Source organism: Ruditapes philippinarum, unplaced genomic scaffold (assembly GCF_026571515.1).
Source record: "Ruditapes philippinarum isolate M1 unplaced genomic scaffold, ASM2657151v2 ctg413_1_1_1_1, whole genome shotgun sequence".
Taxonomy (NCBI): domain Eukaryota; kingdom Metazoa; phylum Mollusca; class Bivalvia; order Venerida; family Veneridae; genus Ruditapes; species Ruditapes philippinarum.
Window position 1 is genome coordinate 185663 of NW_026867380.1, and position 17466 is coordinate 203128.

The following is a 17466-nucleotide window of genomic DNA, read 5'->3' on the forward strand; positions in this document are numbered from 1 at the left end:
TGTGTAGAATGATAACTGAAGCACTTAAAAAATCATTGATAATTACCTTAATGTCTCTTTTGATCAACTATCAAAAGATATATGCACATTTCAAAAAAGCTGAAAACATTTCATGATAATTTAGGACATACAATATTACTTCCGGGTTTGGTATTGTGAATATTGCCTAATAATGGCACCAGGAAAAACAATGCCATGTACTAGTAGTTTTTAATTTGGATTGGAATTTCTTTTTTTTTTACAAATGGTTTCAGATAAATAAATTTATTCAGACTAAAGGTTTAGCAAAAGCACAATGAAATTCTGCAATTTGTACCTATGTTATACATGTATATACACTTGATAATGACTGTAATTCCATCAAACTGTGCAGATAAATGGAAATGTAAACTGAAACATGAGTGATAGATAATGATTTGGTTATTTGGTTATATATATGATAATGAAATTTTTATAAAATTCAAAGAAAAAACAAACTATAAAGTCAATGCTAAGAGAGGTAGACAACAAAGAATGTACCCTTTCATTCTATATGTTTATATACTCAACAATATGTGTGGCTACAACAATTGATCTAAATGATTTTCCAGATAATTTTATCAATTCTTTCCAAGTTAAGCTGGTATCAAAATTTTTTTTAAACTTTTTATATATTTTTCTGAAATTTGATAATTTTTTCCAACATTTATTCAATCAACTGGAGGTGTGTTGCTTTTAAAAAAAAGATATCATAGAATCATTTTTCATTAAACCAACTAGAACTATCGCTGAATGCGATTCATACCCCCACCAATGTCCTTGACAGAAGACCACTTGGAAAGGTGGTTAAGGGAATAATTTATGTGGCACAAATACATAAAAAGAAATTATCTCTGGTGAAAAAAAGACTAATTGTACAGGTAATAGTATAAATATATATTATCAAAACTGTTCGAAACAGTTACAAATAACCTTTCATATTCCCAATGCATTAAACATTTTATTTATAAGTCAATTTTTGACCTTCAAGTGTGGCCTTGACCTTAATCTGGCACAAGGGTAAGATGGGTTTTGCACATCGCCCAGTTTAGGTGAACATTTGAGTAAAGTTTGAAGAAAATCCTTCCATCAGTATAGAATTTATAGAGTAGACACAATATATTGTCTAGTATTGGTTGTATGTAAATTTGAAGACTTAAAAAGGGGATAACTTTGTCAAAATGCAATACAGAGTAATGAAACTTGACCTGCATATCTTATTTGCCACATCTCATATATCTTTTAAGTTTCAAGCAAATGCCTGAGCTAGTTTCAGAATTATTCAAGTACATGTTAAAATTTAAGAACATTTTCTAAGTCAATTTTTGACCTTCAAGTGTGGCCTTGACCTTTAGCCGGTACAAAGGTGACATGGATTCTGCACATAACCTTGTTGAGGTGAACATTTGAGTAAAGTTTGAATGAAATTCTTCCATTGGTATAGGATTTATAGAGCGGACACAACATATTATCTAATATTTGATTGTATGTAAATTTGAATTCTTAAAAAGGGGCATAACTTTGTTTAAATGCAATACAGAGTTATGAAACTTGATCAGCATATCATATTTGTGACCCTTCAAAAATATTTTAAGTATCAAGCAAATACCTTTTCTATATTTAGAATATTCAAATAAATGTTAAAATTTAAGAATTTTTTTCTAAGTCAAGTTTTGACCTTCAAGTGTGACTTTGACCTTAAGCCAGCAAAAGAGTGACATAAGTTCTGCACATCCCCTGGTTGAGATGAACATTTGAGCCAAGATTGAAGAAAATCTTTCAAGTAGTGTTGGACTTACAGAGCAGACATGACATAATGTGTAATATTAGATTGTTTGATATTTGACCTTCAATTGTGACCTTGACCTTGAGCTGATACATGGGCAACATGGGTTCTGCACATCCCCTTGTTGAAGGGAATATTTGAGCCAAGTTTGAAGAAAATCTTTCAATTAGTGTAGGACTTACAGAGTGGACACAACATACTGTGTAATATTTGATTGTTTGATATTTGACCTTCAATTATGACCTTGACCTTGAGCTGGCACATGGGCAACATCGGTTCTGCACATCCCATTGTTGAGGTTAACATTTGAGCCAAGTTTAAAGAAAATCTTTTAAGTAGTGTAGGACTTACAGAGCGGACACGACATACTGTGTATTATTTAATCATTTGATATTTGACCTTCAATTGTGACCTTGACCTTGAGCTGACACATGGGCAAACATGGGTTCTGCACATCCCCTTGTTGAGGGGAATATTTGAGCCAAGTTTGAAGAAAATCTTTCAAGTAGTGTAGGACTTACAGAGCGGACACGACATACTAAGTAATATTTAATTGTTTGATAATTGACCTTCAATTGTGACCTTGACCTTGAGCTGACACATTGGCGACATGGGTTCTGCACATCCCCTGGTTGAGGTGAACATTTGAGCCAAGTTTGAAGAAAATCTTTCAAGTAGTGTAGGACTTACAGAGCGGACACGACATACTGTGTAATATTTGATAGTGTTTGATATTTGACCTTCAATTGTGACCTTGACCTTGAGCTGACACATGGGCAACATGGGTTCTGCACATCCCCTTGTTGAGATGAACATTTGAGCCAAGTTTGAAGAAAATCCTTCAATTGGTATAGGAGTTATAGAGCGGACACGAAAATGGAGACGGACGGACCGACCGACCGACGCGACAAAGTGAATCCATTATAGCCCCCCCCACATTTTGTGGTGGGGGTATAATAAATGCTTGTTCAAATGGCAACTGGCATTAACAGTCAAGAAAAATTCACAATTCATCTGTAAAAGATTGCTTATTTTACACAGGAACAAATTAACAAGTAGGTACTCTAAATAGCTAAATATAGAGTGACATTTACCTGTGACCATAAAAAATCATATATAACAAAGTGTCTGATATTCGCTATCAGTTGTGCCAATATTTCATGAATGTTTCTTAAATTTTAGTGTGTTACAAAAGTTAAAACATGCAAAATTATAAGTGCAAAATCATTAACCTCGTATTTTCAGTTCATAGAAAACTTGTCAATTAATTGAAAACTAATAACATATAAAGTTTCAATTAATAAAAACTGTTCATTAATTACCTTCATTTATTGAAAAAAAGTTTAATAATAAAGTTAAATTATATTAAATATAAATGTTTTAATTAAAAGGAAAAATTAAAAATAAATCTTATTTTAATTATTAGAAAACTAAAAAGAAAATTACATTTAGCAAACAAAAAAAACATTCACTAGATAATTCAAATAATTATAACTTTATCATAAATTAATTTTATTGACAAACATTTGAAAATGTGTCACTTGATAAATAGAAAGCTCATAATCTTTCTAGAATGTGTGTCTGGGCAGATTTTGGAATGGTGAATACATAACAAACACCTTCCCAATAAGTTCAACTAGAACCTATAAACAAATCAATAAAATATCTTATCAAAATCAGCCGACTCAATTAAAGGTTGACACACAAAAATTCTCCAAGTTAAAGTAGCACGCCTCCAGATGCATGCCAATTTTCACTAAAATTTTGAAAATGTATTTTACAGTAAAACATTGTGACGTAACCAAAAGAAAGCAATTCACTTATTACAAATAGCACTCATAACCCACATAAATTACCAGAATGTGGTAAATATATTCAAAAATAGCCTTAACTGCCTTCGTAACACAGTAAAAATGTGGTTATAAATACTCAAAAAACCAATCATTTAATCACACATAACATGTAAATTATTACTTAAGCCTTGAATTTTTTTACTGTTCCTAAATTTTTTTGGTTTGATTTTGAAATATTTCGGCTTATCTGGAGGCATGCAGCTTTAAGCTGCTAAGTCAAAAGTCAGATCAATGAAGAACTATTTCCAAAGGGGCAGTTTATGGATTTAAAAAAAAAAAAAAAGTTTATGGACTTTTTTTTAAATGCCAAAAATCTAATAACTTTTTACAGTAAAATTTACTTATTCTATCTACAGATCTTATAGAATAATGTCTCCAAACATGATCAAGTGAGATTTTAAGAGTTCATTGTGGTATTACTATTCACATCTTTCCCTACTTCTGTTAAATTGTCAACACCAATTTGTTTCTGGACTGGAGTTTTTTCTTTGAAGGACAGACTGGAACCACCATGAAAATGCCCCGATTGTTTTGATTTTGCGGTTCCAGACTGAACTTCTACGACACATTCTTTTCCAATAAGTTTTTCTGTTTTTGTATTAGTATTTTCAGTATCACTTGTCGATATTTCACACTTTAGTTTATCTTGCTGTCCAACATCTAGAACACTTTTAACCATCTCAGCACCAACTGAATTGTTCTTGAATGATTCTTCTGACTGTGTCACTGTTTTCTGAGGCAAACACACATCCCTGGATGCACACAAAACTGAACCAGTCTCATTTTTGTTTTCTTTCACACTCACACTATGTTCTGTGTTTGTTTTATCATTCACAACATCAGACACTGAAAGACTTCTTTCATTTTTATTCTGTAACATTCTATTTCTAATCATCTCACATTTGGACCAATCAGAAAACTTCTCTGAGATGTCAGAATTGCTTCTGGACCTGCTGTTCACTGGTGCACCAAGATTCTGGTCCCTATAGTCTGTTTTCACAAAATGAACGGATTTGTCCTTCCCAAAAGAGTCTGTTTCATCTTTTGATACAAGAACTGATGGTTTTATCACACATGGGCCCAAACTGTCAGTGTCTGTTTTAACTATGCCTAACAAAGACATAAAACTTTGATACAGATTATATGTAAAGTGTAAAAGAATCAATAGATTTAAATGAATTTAGGCATTTAGAGATGAAAAATGAAGTTACAATCAATTATAAATGCAATAACAGAATTACTCTAAACAACTTTTGATAATAGTAAAATTATAAGAGTATATAAACTTCAAAATAAGTATTGTTTTTAAACTATTCTTCAAGCAATTGCAAATAAACGACTCTGTACTTTTGGTTATTTCTAAATTTGTATTTTGACAATATTTGCCCAAAATATGGACAGTTCCAAATATGGAAGCTGGACAAGTCCATTCAAGAAATTTAGTAGGTTAAGGATTAACATGGAGTTGTTCATTCTTAGAAAGAAGTACTAATACAGGAGTTTATTTACCATTTTTCACCAGGGTAGGGGGTGCAGGTATCATATGTGTAATGCTGTGTTTTCTGGCTTTCCTTTTACGACTACCAATGACTGGTTCCTTGTTATTCTCAGGGGATGGTATCTTTATGTGAGGAGGCAGGGATACAGCCTTCTGGAGATCAAATGCTGAAATAAAATACAAAATTTACTGATGTTAAAAAACAACATTCTAACACTATCGAAAATTTTTCTATATAAACAAAGAAGGCTCGAAGCGTGCATTATTCTACAACAATGCACTCGCCGTTCTTATTATCTCTCTGTGTATTTTCACAATGAGGGCGCCATTTTTTTGTCGAATTTTGTTGTGAAAACTATCCAGAACGAAAGAAAATGAATCCGGACACCAATATCTTTAATTCAGTCATTAACGCTGTACAGACGTTTAAAGAGTTGTTTACGTGACGTCACAATGTAGCGTCAAACAGCACGTGCAAGTGCAAAACAATCAAATCAGAGTTAAAGAGTTAAGTTTTACATTTATTTCACTTTTAATAATTTGTATTTCGCTTGAACAATTATAGAGTGAAATAAAATAAACAAACAAAGTTTTATCAACGTTTTCAAAATTTGTTATTCTCAAAATGTTTCTACACACGGTAGATTTAATGATAGTTTTTTTCAACCCACTGGAACAGCCTTTAAAGAACGTTTCTATTGGAAACTCTGAGGCGAAAACAAATTTAACCACCAAACATAAAGTCCAACTTTATAATAACAAGATATGTTTGTAAAACATGTATGCCCCCTATGGGCAGCCAATGAGTCATGTGATCAGGTGATGCATGACTTCTGACCCAGGGAACAATAAATTAATAAGGGTTATCTACTGGTCATGACTAGTCACAAGGTAATAATTATTGTGACCCCATAGGTTGTGTGCAGCAATTTAAGTTATTTCAGATCTTACCAAATAAAATATGCATAAATTTTATGAATCATGTAGGCCTCATTAATGACAGCCAAGTTGTAATATTACATAAGACCTTCAAATGTGTATACCAAAAGCATTATTATTTTAATATAAAAATATCAACCAAGGCAACTTGACTTGTTGAGTTATTGGTCAGAAACTATCTTAAAGTACAAGGTCAATTTGACACTGACCCCTTGACCCCAAAATCAATAGAGGTCATCTACTGGTCATGACCAATCATCATATAAAGTTTGATGTTACTAGGCCTAAGTGTTCTTTAGTTATTGATTGGAAACCATTTTTACCTACAAGGTGAATGTGACCTTGACCTTTGACCCAAAAATCAATAGGGGTCATCTACTGGTCATGGCCAATCATCATATGAAGTTTGAAGTCCCTAGACCTAAGCATTCTTTAATTATTTATCTGAAACCATTTTTACTTACAAGGTCAATGCAACCTTGACCTTTGACCCCAAAATCAATAGGGGTCATCTACTGGTCATGACCAATCATCATACCAAGTTTGAAGTTCCTAGGCCTAAGCGTCCTTTAGGTATAGAGTGGAAACCATTTTTAACTTCAAGTAAATGTGACCTTGACCTTTGACCCCCTGACCCCAAAATCAATAGGGTTCATCTGCTGGTTATGACCAATCATCATACTAAGTTTGAAGTTCTTAGGCCTAAGCGTTCTTATGTTATTGATCGGAAACCATTTTTACCTACAAGGGCAATGTGACCTTGACCTTTGACCCCAAAATCAATAAAGGGTCATCTACTGGTCATGACCAATCACCATACCAAGTTTGAAGTTCCAAGGCCTAAGCGTTCTTTAGTTATTGATCGGAAACCGTTTTTGCCTACCAGGTCAATATGACCTTGACCTTTGACCCCAAAATCAATAGGGGTCATCTACTGGTCATGACCAATCACCATACGGAGTTTTAAGTTCCTATGCCTAAGCGTTCTTCAGTTATTGATCGGAAACCATTTTTACCTACAAAGTCAATGAGACCTTGACCTTTGACCCCTTGACCTAAAATCAATAGGGGTCATCTACTGGTCATGACCAATCACCATACCAAGATTGAAGTTCCTAGGCCTAAGCGTTCTTTAGTTATTGATCGGAAACTGTTTTTACCTACAAGGTCAATGTGACCTTTGACCCCTTGACCCAAAAACCATTACGGGTCATCTACTGGTCATGACCCATCACCATACCAAGTTTGAAGTTCCTAGGCCTAAGTGTTCTTTAGTTATTGATCGGAAACCGTTTTTACCTACAAGGTCAATATGACCTTGACCTTTGACCCCTTGACCCCAAAATCATTAGGGGGTCATCTACTGGTCATGACCAATCACCATACCAAGTTTGAAGTTCCTAGGCCTAAGCGTTCTTTAGTTATTGATCGGAAACCTTTTTACCTACAAGGTCAATGAGACCTTGACCTTTGACCCCTTGACCCATAAATCAATAGGGGTCATCTACTGGTCATGACCAATCGACATACCAAGTTTGAAGTTCCTAGACCTAAGCGTTCTTTAATTATGGATCGGAAACTGTTTTTAACGACAAAGTCAATGTGAACTTGACCTTTGACCCCTTGACCCCAAAATCAATAAGGGTCATCTACTGGTCATGACCAATCACCATAACAAGTTTGAAGTTCCTATGCCTAAGGATTCTTTAGTTATCACTCGGAAACCATTTGGTCTACGGACCGACAGACAGACACATGCAAAGCAATATACCCCCTCTTCTTTAAAGTGGGGGCATAATAATTTTATTTTTTCTTGATGTGTTAGAATGGAAATAGGTATAAATTCTTCGTGCATTATTGTATAATAATGCACGTTTTCTTTCAAATGCTTTGTAATTAATCACTCAGGCCTATCTGTTATATAACTACGCATTTGAACTCAAACCGTGCATTATTCTACAACAATGCACTCAGAATTGATATCTATTTCCTAAACAACAATATTTTAATTTCTACGTGTAAGTTTTTTTAAAAGCTAAAATTATGACAATTATTTTTTTTTACAGTTTAAACTTAAACATCTTACAACAGCTGCCAGCAAACTATAGTGGAGATTACTAAACTCTTACCTGGGGTCGGATGCAGTGAAGTTTCACAATCTGTTATTTTCCTCCGTGTATGAATACATTCACTACTGTGTCGTTGTCGTGGAAAACCTCTTTTCCGGCCCATATTTTCAATGGAGCAAGCTGGTAATGTAGCTATCTGTGCTTCAAGGTCAAAGTCACTGTAAAGCAGACAAATATTTCAATCATATTTCTTTTTATTCCCTTTATTAACATGCTAGTTGTGCACATAAGCAATCAAATATTAACAGTTACTTAACAAGTGTTCCTTTATTATGTACCAATGTACAAGTACCAGCCTGCAAAGTGTTATTTCTACATGTAACTGGCAACATTACTACATGAATCTCAAGACATCTGCCGTTATAACATTATATAGTATAAATCAAATCAATAATCACTAAAATTGAAAATACATGTAACCAAGACATCAAAGTTAAAATTTTTGATGTCACTACATCTTTGCATATCACTATTAATATTAATTTCCATAAATTACACTAAATATACATGAAAACCTCTGAAACACAGAGAAATTATTTCCTGTGGTTTAATCAACATAGGATTAACCAGCTGTCATTACATTGATATATATACATATGACGTGACAAAACGTATCAACAAATGTCACATGAATAACTGGTATAATGTTTTATATATTGATTTTTAGATAAAATATGAACAGGTTATAAATATGAGACATATGTTTATCAATTACATGAAATACGGTCAGAACATAACGTCAACGAGAGAATTTCATGTTAGTCATCATGTTTTCTTTCCAATTCATTAACAGCATTTTGTTCCAATTAGGATGATCCCCCAAGGGTACTAATACTACTTATTATTACTGGCAGATTACAATGATGAAAAGGATTTACCGTCACTGATTTATTTTACTGGCATTAACTGTTGCATTTTAACTTTACAATAGAAAGATATAAAAGTTTAAATCAATGATATATAACAATAACATCAAAGTCAATCTTCACTTGCTTGTAGGTGGCGCTATGTATGCAAATTAGCAAATATCTGGATTATCACCGTGTCCGTGGAGACGAGGTATCTGTGGGGTGTACCATAATGACAAAGCTCATATAAATGGCTTCATTTTTTTTATCTATATCAACTGTAAAACAATAAGACAACTTGTGTCTTGTTTTTAAATACCCATCTCATGATTTTTTTCTGACCACTTTTTGTCATCACTGCTACCTGTCCATTAAGTAACAACAGCTTAGATTCAGACAGGGACACCTGCTTCTGTATATGTTTTTGGAGAATTCTGATAATTTCTAGACATTTAATTAATTGAAATTATTGATTTTTTAAAATATTGATTATGATGGACAGAAAAATAATGACGATTCATCAATATTGTCTCAATCGATGACAGCACTAATATAAGGCTCAGTTCATCACTGTCTCTGTTAAAAATTGAAAAATGCAAAATTACCCAGTTTTATATCGTTTAACATCATCTGGATGTAACATCTTATCTTTCGCTGATTCTGACGTTGTTCTTTTCCGGATACGACGTATAGCCGTCTCTGGCAGGATGTAAGAATTTAACGGCTCCAGAGGCTGAATATCTTCCTCAGTGCTAACAATATAATTATTTAATATTCATTTCATCAAAGTTTACTTTAAATATTTTGCCGTTTATTCTTTTTTTTTATCAAAACAATACGGTATATTACACTAGCTGAGGCTCTCCAAATCAATTCCAAATGACATTTGAACTTTGAAGTAAAAAATAACAATAGTTTAGTTATTTTGCAGAAATACTTTTTCATGAATAGAACCGTAACCTTTCATTGTATCTATTATTGGCTTAACTGTATGAATTCAATCATCTCAACCATTTAACTGCGGAAGTCAAGAAATATGTTAAAGATAATATAAAATTCTATCCAAAAAATTTTTATATATTTCATTACAACTGATCTAACCTTTCTTCTTTTGGTGTAGTTTGCTGTAATGCTGCAGCACGTTCTTTTGACCTCTGAATGATCCCCTCATTAATTAACTCTTGATATCTCTGACCCCGATTTCTTCGTCGAGATTTTCTCACCGGCTGAAATTCATCAGTTTCCTCACTCTCGTATTCTACCGAGTCTGTAACAGACACAGCCTGACTCTGACCCGTACCTGACTCCGTCACTGTTTCATGTTTAATATCTTTAACAGTCTCGTCACTTAATTTCTCATATGTTTTTAAGTTGGTATATTCTAACCTAGTCTTTTCGTTATCACCATTAAACCCAGTATTAAAATTTTTAGCTGCACCACCAGTAGCCTCCATGCTTCCTTTAGCACAGAATTTAGCGTCATCAAAACAATTTTCCATCACATTTTTGCCTTTTTCTTCATCACCCTCAGTCTTAATGTCTGTTTTCTTTTCATAATCACCATTATCATCTGTTTTCCTTTCACCATCAATTTCATCAGATTTACCGTTGACCTTTCTTGCACCGGTCCCTAACTCAGATGAATACAGCTTGTCAATGATGTGGTTGACAACCAACTTTCCACATGTAACCATGGCAGACTCTTCTTCTACAACATCATTATCACTTTTCTGATCATCTTTAATCTCCTCATCGTTTTTAATTTGATTAGGTAAAGTCTGAGTTAAATTCTCTTTTCCATCAGTTTTATTGGCCAGTTTTTGTTCCATTATTTCTTTATTTATTTCATCCTCAAATAATTTCCCCTGATTTTCAAAGTTTGCCATTTTTGTGCTAGCAGAGTTATCTCTGAGAATTTCTGAATAGCCTCCCTTGAATGCCTCAGCAAGCAAACTCCTCTGTGGAATTTTTGGGGCAGCTACGGCTTGGTACAGTAGAGGTTTGGACTGAAATGTTTCCCAGGATTTCATTGGTCGAGAGTCTGCATCACCTACTGCTTTCACAAGAACATCCTGCAACAATTATACAAAAATATCTAATAAACACACACATTAAAGGAAAATTAGGTAAAAACTCATTTCTACAATTTTGTTTGAAAATGTCAAATGGCCACTTTCCATTTTTACTGATGGAGGAAATGCATAACTTGAATATCAGCTATTCATTACATACATTAACATAATATTTGTCCAATTATGTCCAAATCTTAATAATCTAATCAAGACTCTGGACATCAAATTTCAATTTAAATAAACACTGAGTGCAGTTTAAATTGCTTATTTTCAAGAGCCATTTCCTGAGGAGCCACTTTAAAATCCAAATTTTATCATTAGGGTCATTAAAAGCATTATTTTCTCATTGTACTTCACCTACTTAAAAAAAACAACAACAAAAAACAATTACAACTTCTTTATGTTTTTATATTTTTATAGACAAACTGACAGTAATTAAATTGTAGTAACACACATTATAAATTGTTGATTTATTATGATTTATATAAAATATATATTTACCAAACAACCATTTTTCCCAGGGAGGTAGTTTTCCCAAGATTTTTCAACACCTGGATTTTTTAACTGCATTCCAGACATAGCTGTTTCTTCAACTTTCATGACACCTTGTAGACGCAAACCGCTGTCTGCCACAACCTGGTTATTTTCCTTTTTATTTTCTTCAACCATATTGAGTGCCTGTCCTTGACCTTGACTCAGAGTTCCAGTGTTAAAATTGTTTGGCTCAGTGCCAGATTTAGAAGATACAGAACTTGGAAATGCTGCAGACGACAATGTGGAAAATGGCGTTGTCATAGAAGACAGAAATGCGGAAGACAAATTTGTAGATGACAATGTTGCCAATGGCGATGAAACAGACTGTAAAGTTGTAGATGACAGAGTTGAGGATGACTCTGTAGCAGACAACATTGACAGTGACCTCATAGGTACTGGTACAGGTACTGGACCCGACTGCTCTCCTGCCATCAGAAGCAAGCTCAATCCTCCCATGTTGTTTGGATCTGAAATTGAAATCATTTCTTGTTTACATGTACTTTCTTCCATCATTCATTGAGATCGACTTGGCCAAGATTAAACAAAATTAGACTACGATTCATTAATCAAATACTTCATAAAAATTTAAATCCAATATTTTTAATGTACATGTACAATGTATATACTGTCAGTGCTTTTAGTATCTCACTTCCAGAGTCATGATATTCTTTCTGGAAAATATAACTGGAATGAGAAAGTGTTTTGAAACAGTAAAATATATCTTCAAGTAAAAAACAAAGTAATTTAAGCTAGCACATATAATATTAAATATGGCTGAAATAAATCAAGTTTCAAATAATTATTGTCACAAAATATTTGAAATTCATTTTCTTCCAGACAACCGTAATAAAAGTATTTGACTATACCAGCTAGTTTTCCAGGTGTAATGGAGCCCTCTGGTAATAGGTTCATATCTGTCCTCATCACCTTAGCATTAGTAGGTTTAGACAGAGCCAGAGCAGTCTTCTGGCAGCCAAGTGTCTTCTCTGGGTTGTGCCATTTATAATCAGGGTTGGCTTTCATAAAAGCATCTTTATACTGTAAATATGAACATAGGAAAATGATTTCATTTTACAGACTTGTTGGATGAGTTTGACAATGTAAACATCATTACATGTAAGGTGACCCTCTTTGTTCATTATTTCAGTTCAGTAGAACTAACAACCTTATCTTTACCGTAGCTAGATAGCATTCTCATTTCTTAGTTCCTAAAACTTTCTGAATGGGCCAGAGTTCATCCAATCTGGAAAAATTTTATTTGTGAAATCCTGGAAAGTGGAAAAGAAAACAGCCCACAACATATTAATTTTTATACAATTATTGGACATTTGGCAATTTTTATCAAGTCTTTTTATCAAATCAAAATCTAAAAATAAAATTAAAGTTGTATTTGTGTGTAATACTATGTGCCAAATGCATGCAACACATCTAAACTCATAACGCATAACCCCTGATTGGCAAAACAGAGGTAAGTTGAGGATTAATGACAAGTGTTTAGAAGAATTAAAACAACAAAGGTTGAAAAGTTTACCTGTTTAGCCAGGTCTGTATATACAACTTTCTCATCTTCTTTCAGATTAGCCCATAGATCACCTAGTATACGTGTGACACTACGGTTATCAAGATCAGGGTTTTTCTCACGTACAATACTGCGATGACGCTTACAGAATATCAGGAATGCATTCATCGGACGCCTTACATCACGTTTGTCTCCTTCCCCTCCTGTATCCATGTTGATCCTGAAATAGTAATAATATTATGTTACAGTAAAAAGTTTACATAAATAATGCTGTAATAGTCTCTTAGAGCTTACTCACATGTAACTTTTTGAGATCTGCGAGGAGCATAAAACAGTAGAAATTAGAAATTGTCACAAGTGCCGAATACCCCTGACATGCACTTGTCAGAATGTGATTTTTAGTTAATAATTTTGACCATAAGGAAAATGCAGTTTGATTTTTTTCAAATGTTTTTTATTATTTGTCCTACATCAATAAGATAAATTAAAGTTTGGATTTGAAGTTTTTATGATTTCTTTTAAGGGCAATATGTTCTTTATTTTATTAATCTATTTTATTTTGATTGGGTTTTACGTCACATGGACACAGTATAGGTCATATCGCGACGTTCCAGCTTTACTGGTGGAGGAAGACCTCAGGTGCCCTTCCGTGCACTATTTCAGGCACGAACGGGCACCTGAGTAGAACCACCGACGTTCCGTAAGCTAGCTGGATAGCTTCCTCACATGAAAGAATCCATAGTCCGTGTCGGGATTCGAACCCACAGCGGTGAGGGGAATACGTTCTTTCTCCCTGAGATTTCTGCACTTCTACTCAGTGAGATCTATCTACCTATATAGTTTCATGTTGATACCTTCATAGTAGTTCTCAAGTTATATCCTGGACAAAGTTCAAAGTGTAAAAATGAAGGGCAATAACTCCAACATTGGGGTAGGGAGGGTTGTGATTCTTTAACACTGCACTTCTATTCTATCTATCTACAAATTTCAAGTTGAATGATACGTTTTATAGTTCTCAAGTTATGTCCAGGACAAAATTCAAAGGGTAAAAATTTACAAAGGGCAGTAACTCCAAAATTTGGGATGAAAGGGTTATGGTTCTTATTCACTGCATTTCTACTCAATGAGATTATATACCTATAAAGTTTTAAGTTTATACCTTTTATAGTTCTCAAGTTATGTCCTGGATCAAGGTGTAACAAGAGCTGTCGGAAGGACAGCAACGCTCGACTATTCTTAGTGCTTGATAGTAAAAAAAATGCTTGATACAGTTACCTCCTCATGTTTACAGGTTGGGGTCATGATGGTGAACAAGTGTGCAAAGTTTCAAAGCCATATGTCAATGGACTTTGAAAATATTTGAACTATTACAAAAACTATAACGTAAATTCTAAGTCGAAAAAGGGGCATAATTCTGTCAAAATGCTTGATAGAGTTACCTCCTCCTGTTTACAGGTTGGGGTCATGATGGTGAACAAGTGTGCAAAGTTTCAAAGCCATAATGTCAATGGACTTTGAAAATATTTGAACTATTACAAAAACTTTAACGTAAATTCTAAGTCGAAAAAGGGGCATAATTCTGTCAAAATGCTTGATAGAGTTACCTCCTCTTGTCTACAGGTTGGGGTCATGATGGTGAACAAGTGTGCAAAGTTTCAAAGCCATATGTCAATGGACTTTGAAAATATTTGAACTATTACAAAAACTATAACGTAAATTCTAAGTCGAAAAAGGGGCATAATTCTGTCAAAATGCTTGATAGAGTTACCTCCTCCTGTTTACAGGTTGGGGTCATGATGGTGAACAACAAGTGTGCAAAGTTTCAAAGCCATATGTCAATGGACTTTGAAAATATTTGAGGTAATACAAAAACTTTAACGTAAATTCTAAAACGAAAAAGGGGCATAATTCTGTCAAAATGCTTGATAGACTTACCTCCTCCTGTGTACATGTTGGGGTCATGATTGTGAACAAGTGTGCAAAGTTTCAAAGCCATATGTCCGTCAATGGACTTTGAAAATATTTGAGGCATTACAAAAACTTTAACGTAAATTCTAAGTCGAAAAAGGGTCATAATTCTGTCAAAATGATTGATAGAGTTACTTCCTCCTGTCTACAGGTTGGGGTCATGATGGTGAACAAGTGTGCAAAGTTTCAAAGCCATATGTCTATGGACTTTGAAAATATTTGAACTATTACAAAAACTTTAACATAAGTGGTTACGCCGACGCCGACGCTCGGGTGACTGCAATAGCTCTACTTATTCTTATCGAATAGTCGAGCTAAAAATGAACAAAGGTCAATAACTCCAAAATAAAGGAAAGCAGAGTTATGATTCTTTTGCACTGCACTTCTACTTAATGAAATCTATCACCTACAAAGTTTCTTGTTAATACCCCTTGTTGTTTGAGAGTTATGTCCCAGACAACTTTCAAAGTGTAAAAAGGGGCAATAACTCCAAAATAAGGGAAGGCAGGGTTATGGTTCTTTTGCACCACACTTGTACTCAATGAGCTCTTCATTTGTATCTACCTACAAAGTTTCTTGTTAATTCCCCTTGTCCTTTTAGAGTTATAAGTCCAAGACAAAGTTCAAAGTGTAAACAAAAGGGCCATAATGGCCCTGAAATTGCTCACCTGTATATAGGCCCCTGGGCCAAGGTCAATTTAAAACCAGGTGCTTTTATTTGAACAAACTTGGTTGACACCCATTAGAAGATGTTTTATGCTTTATATCTAAGCTCTAGCTATTTTGGTTTTTCAAAGAAGATTTTTCAAGTTTTTACTATATACAAATAAGGAAAATCAATGACCACTCCTGGGAGGGGCCAATTTTAACTCCAGGGCCAAAACTTGATAGACACCCATTAGAAGATATTTCATGCTAAATATCTAAACTCTACCTCTAGAAGATTTTTAAGTTTTTACTATATACATATATGGAAAAACAATGACCCCCTTAGGCCAATTTTGACCCCAGGGCTTTTATTTTACCACACATGGTAGAGACTTACTAGAAGATATTTCATGCAAAATATCTAAGCTCTACCTCTTTCGGTTTTTTTAAAAGCAGATTTTTTAAAGTTTTTTCTTTTGGTTCCCATGGCAACCAGAGTTCTGCATGGAATTAAATTCCTTGAGCAATTTTTAAAAATGACCACCAAAGGAACATTCCTGGCTCAGCGGTTTATGAGGAGATGTCGTTTAAAGTAAAAGTATACGGACGACGGACGGATGCTAGACAGACGCGTGACGAAAAGTAAAGGGCCATAACTCCAACAAGATTCATTGAACCACAAAAAGCTGATGATATCCACAACTAGACTTGGTACTGATCATTCCTGTAAAGTTTGGATGAAAATGCACCAGTTGTTTTTGAGAAGTAGTCTGGACCAGCTTTTGTGTATCTGGCAACACACAAGAATCAAAGCACAGAAGGCGCTGAATTTGTTTGGGTCTCAGAATGTCAGAAAGGTGAAGGTTGTGAGATTATAAACCAATTTGTTTTTGTATAGTGCCACCAATGCTTTCCAGCGTTTTAATTGTAGTAAATTGGCTAAAAGACTAATTGCAACACTGATATTCAATCCAATGTTTATTTGACTAAAACAATTTGAAAGCCTTAACTGGGATTTGAACTCCAGACCTCTCGCTTCCTAAGCGAGCTCGCAAACCCCTCGGCCACGGTGAATTTATATATTAACGGCCTGAAGAAAACCATATTATTCTAAATTAGGGTTTGTAACAACGCTAACCGTTGTTTAACACTTGTGTAAATAATCATGGCGCTTACTATAAGCATGTATATCTATATATAAAAAATAAAACAATATTAGAAATCTTTGACCATTTGGGAATTATTTTGCTTGAAAATTAATGCGCCTGTCATTTGACCATCTTTACGCAGTGATCTCCCCTGAATTTTTCGGCGTTAGTGTACATATAAAGGGAAGTAACCGCTCCAAAAAAGTGGACTTCTTTCGGCATTTGCCATTAACAGCATTAGAGTCTGAAATTTCGCTACCATTATTTGTTTGGTCTGACGACCCAAACAAATAAAAACACCTTTTTCATTAAAGGCAATAACTCGGCCAAAAATCATTCAACCGGAAAACCCGTTATATATGCGCAAGGACTAAAGCTACAAATCAATCCTGTAAAGTTTCATTGAAATTGTGTTAGTGGTATAAGAGGAGTAGTCCGGCCAAACTTTAAAAATAAAAATTATTAAAGTGCCATAACTCTGACAACAAGAACCGGTTGATGCTCCC

The 17466-nt window shown here is 34.2% G+C and overlaps 1 protein-coding gene across 1 annotated transcript; it reads right to left on the reverse strand.

Moving 5' to 3' along the window:
* Positions 1–2765: 2765 nt before the first annotated feature.
* LOC132735895 (HMG box transcription factor BBX-like) lies at positions 2766–13416 on the reverse strand (the record flags this gene model as incomplete). The annotated part of the gene is given in 8 exon segments (XM_060722922.1): positions 2766–4767; positions 5167–5322; positions 8224–8381; positions 9677–9823; positions 10173–11143; positions 11645–12144; positions 12544–12715; positions 13209–13416. Coding segments are annotated over 8 exon segments (3018 nt in total). The 3' UTR covers positions 2766–4054.
* Between the last annotated feature and the right edge of the window lie 4050 nt (positions 13417–17466).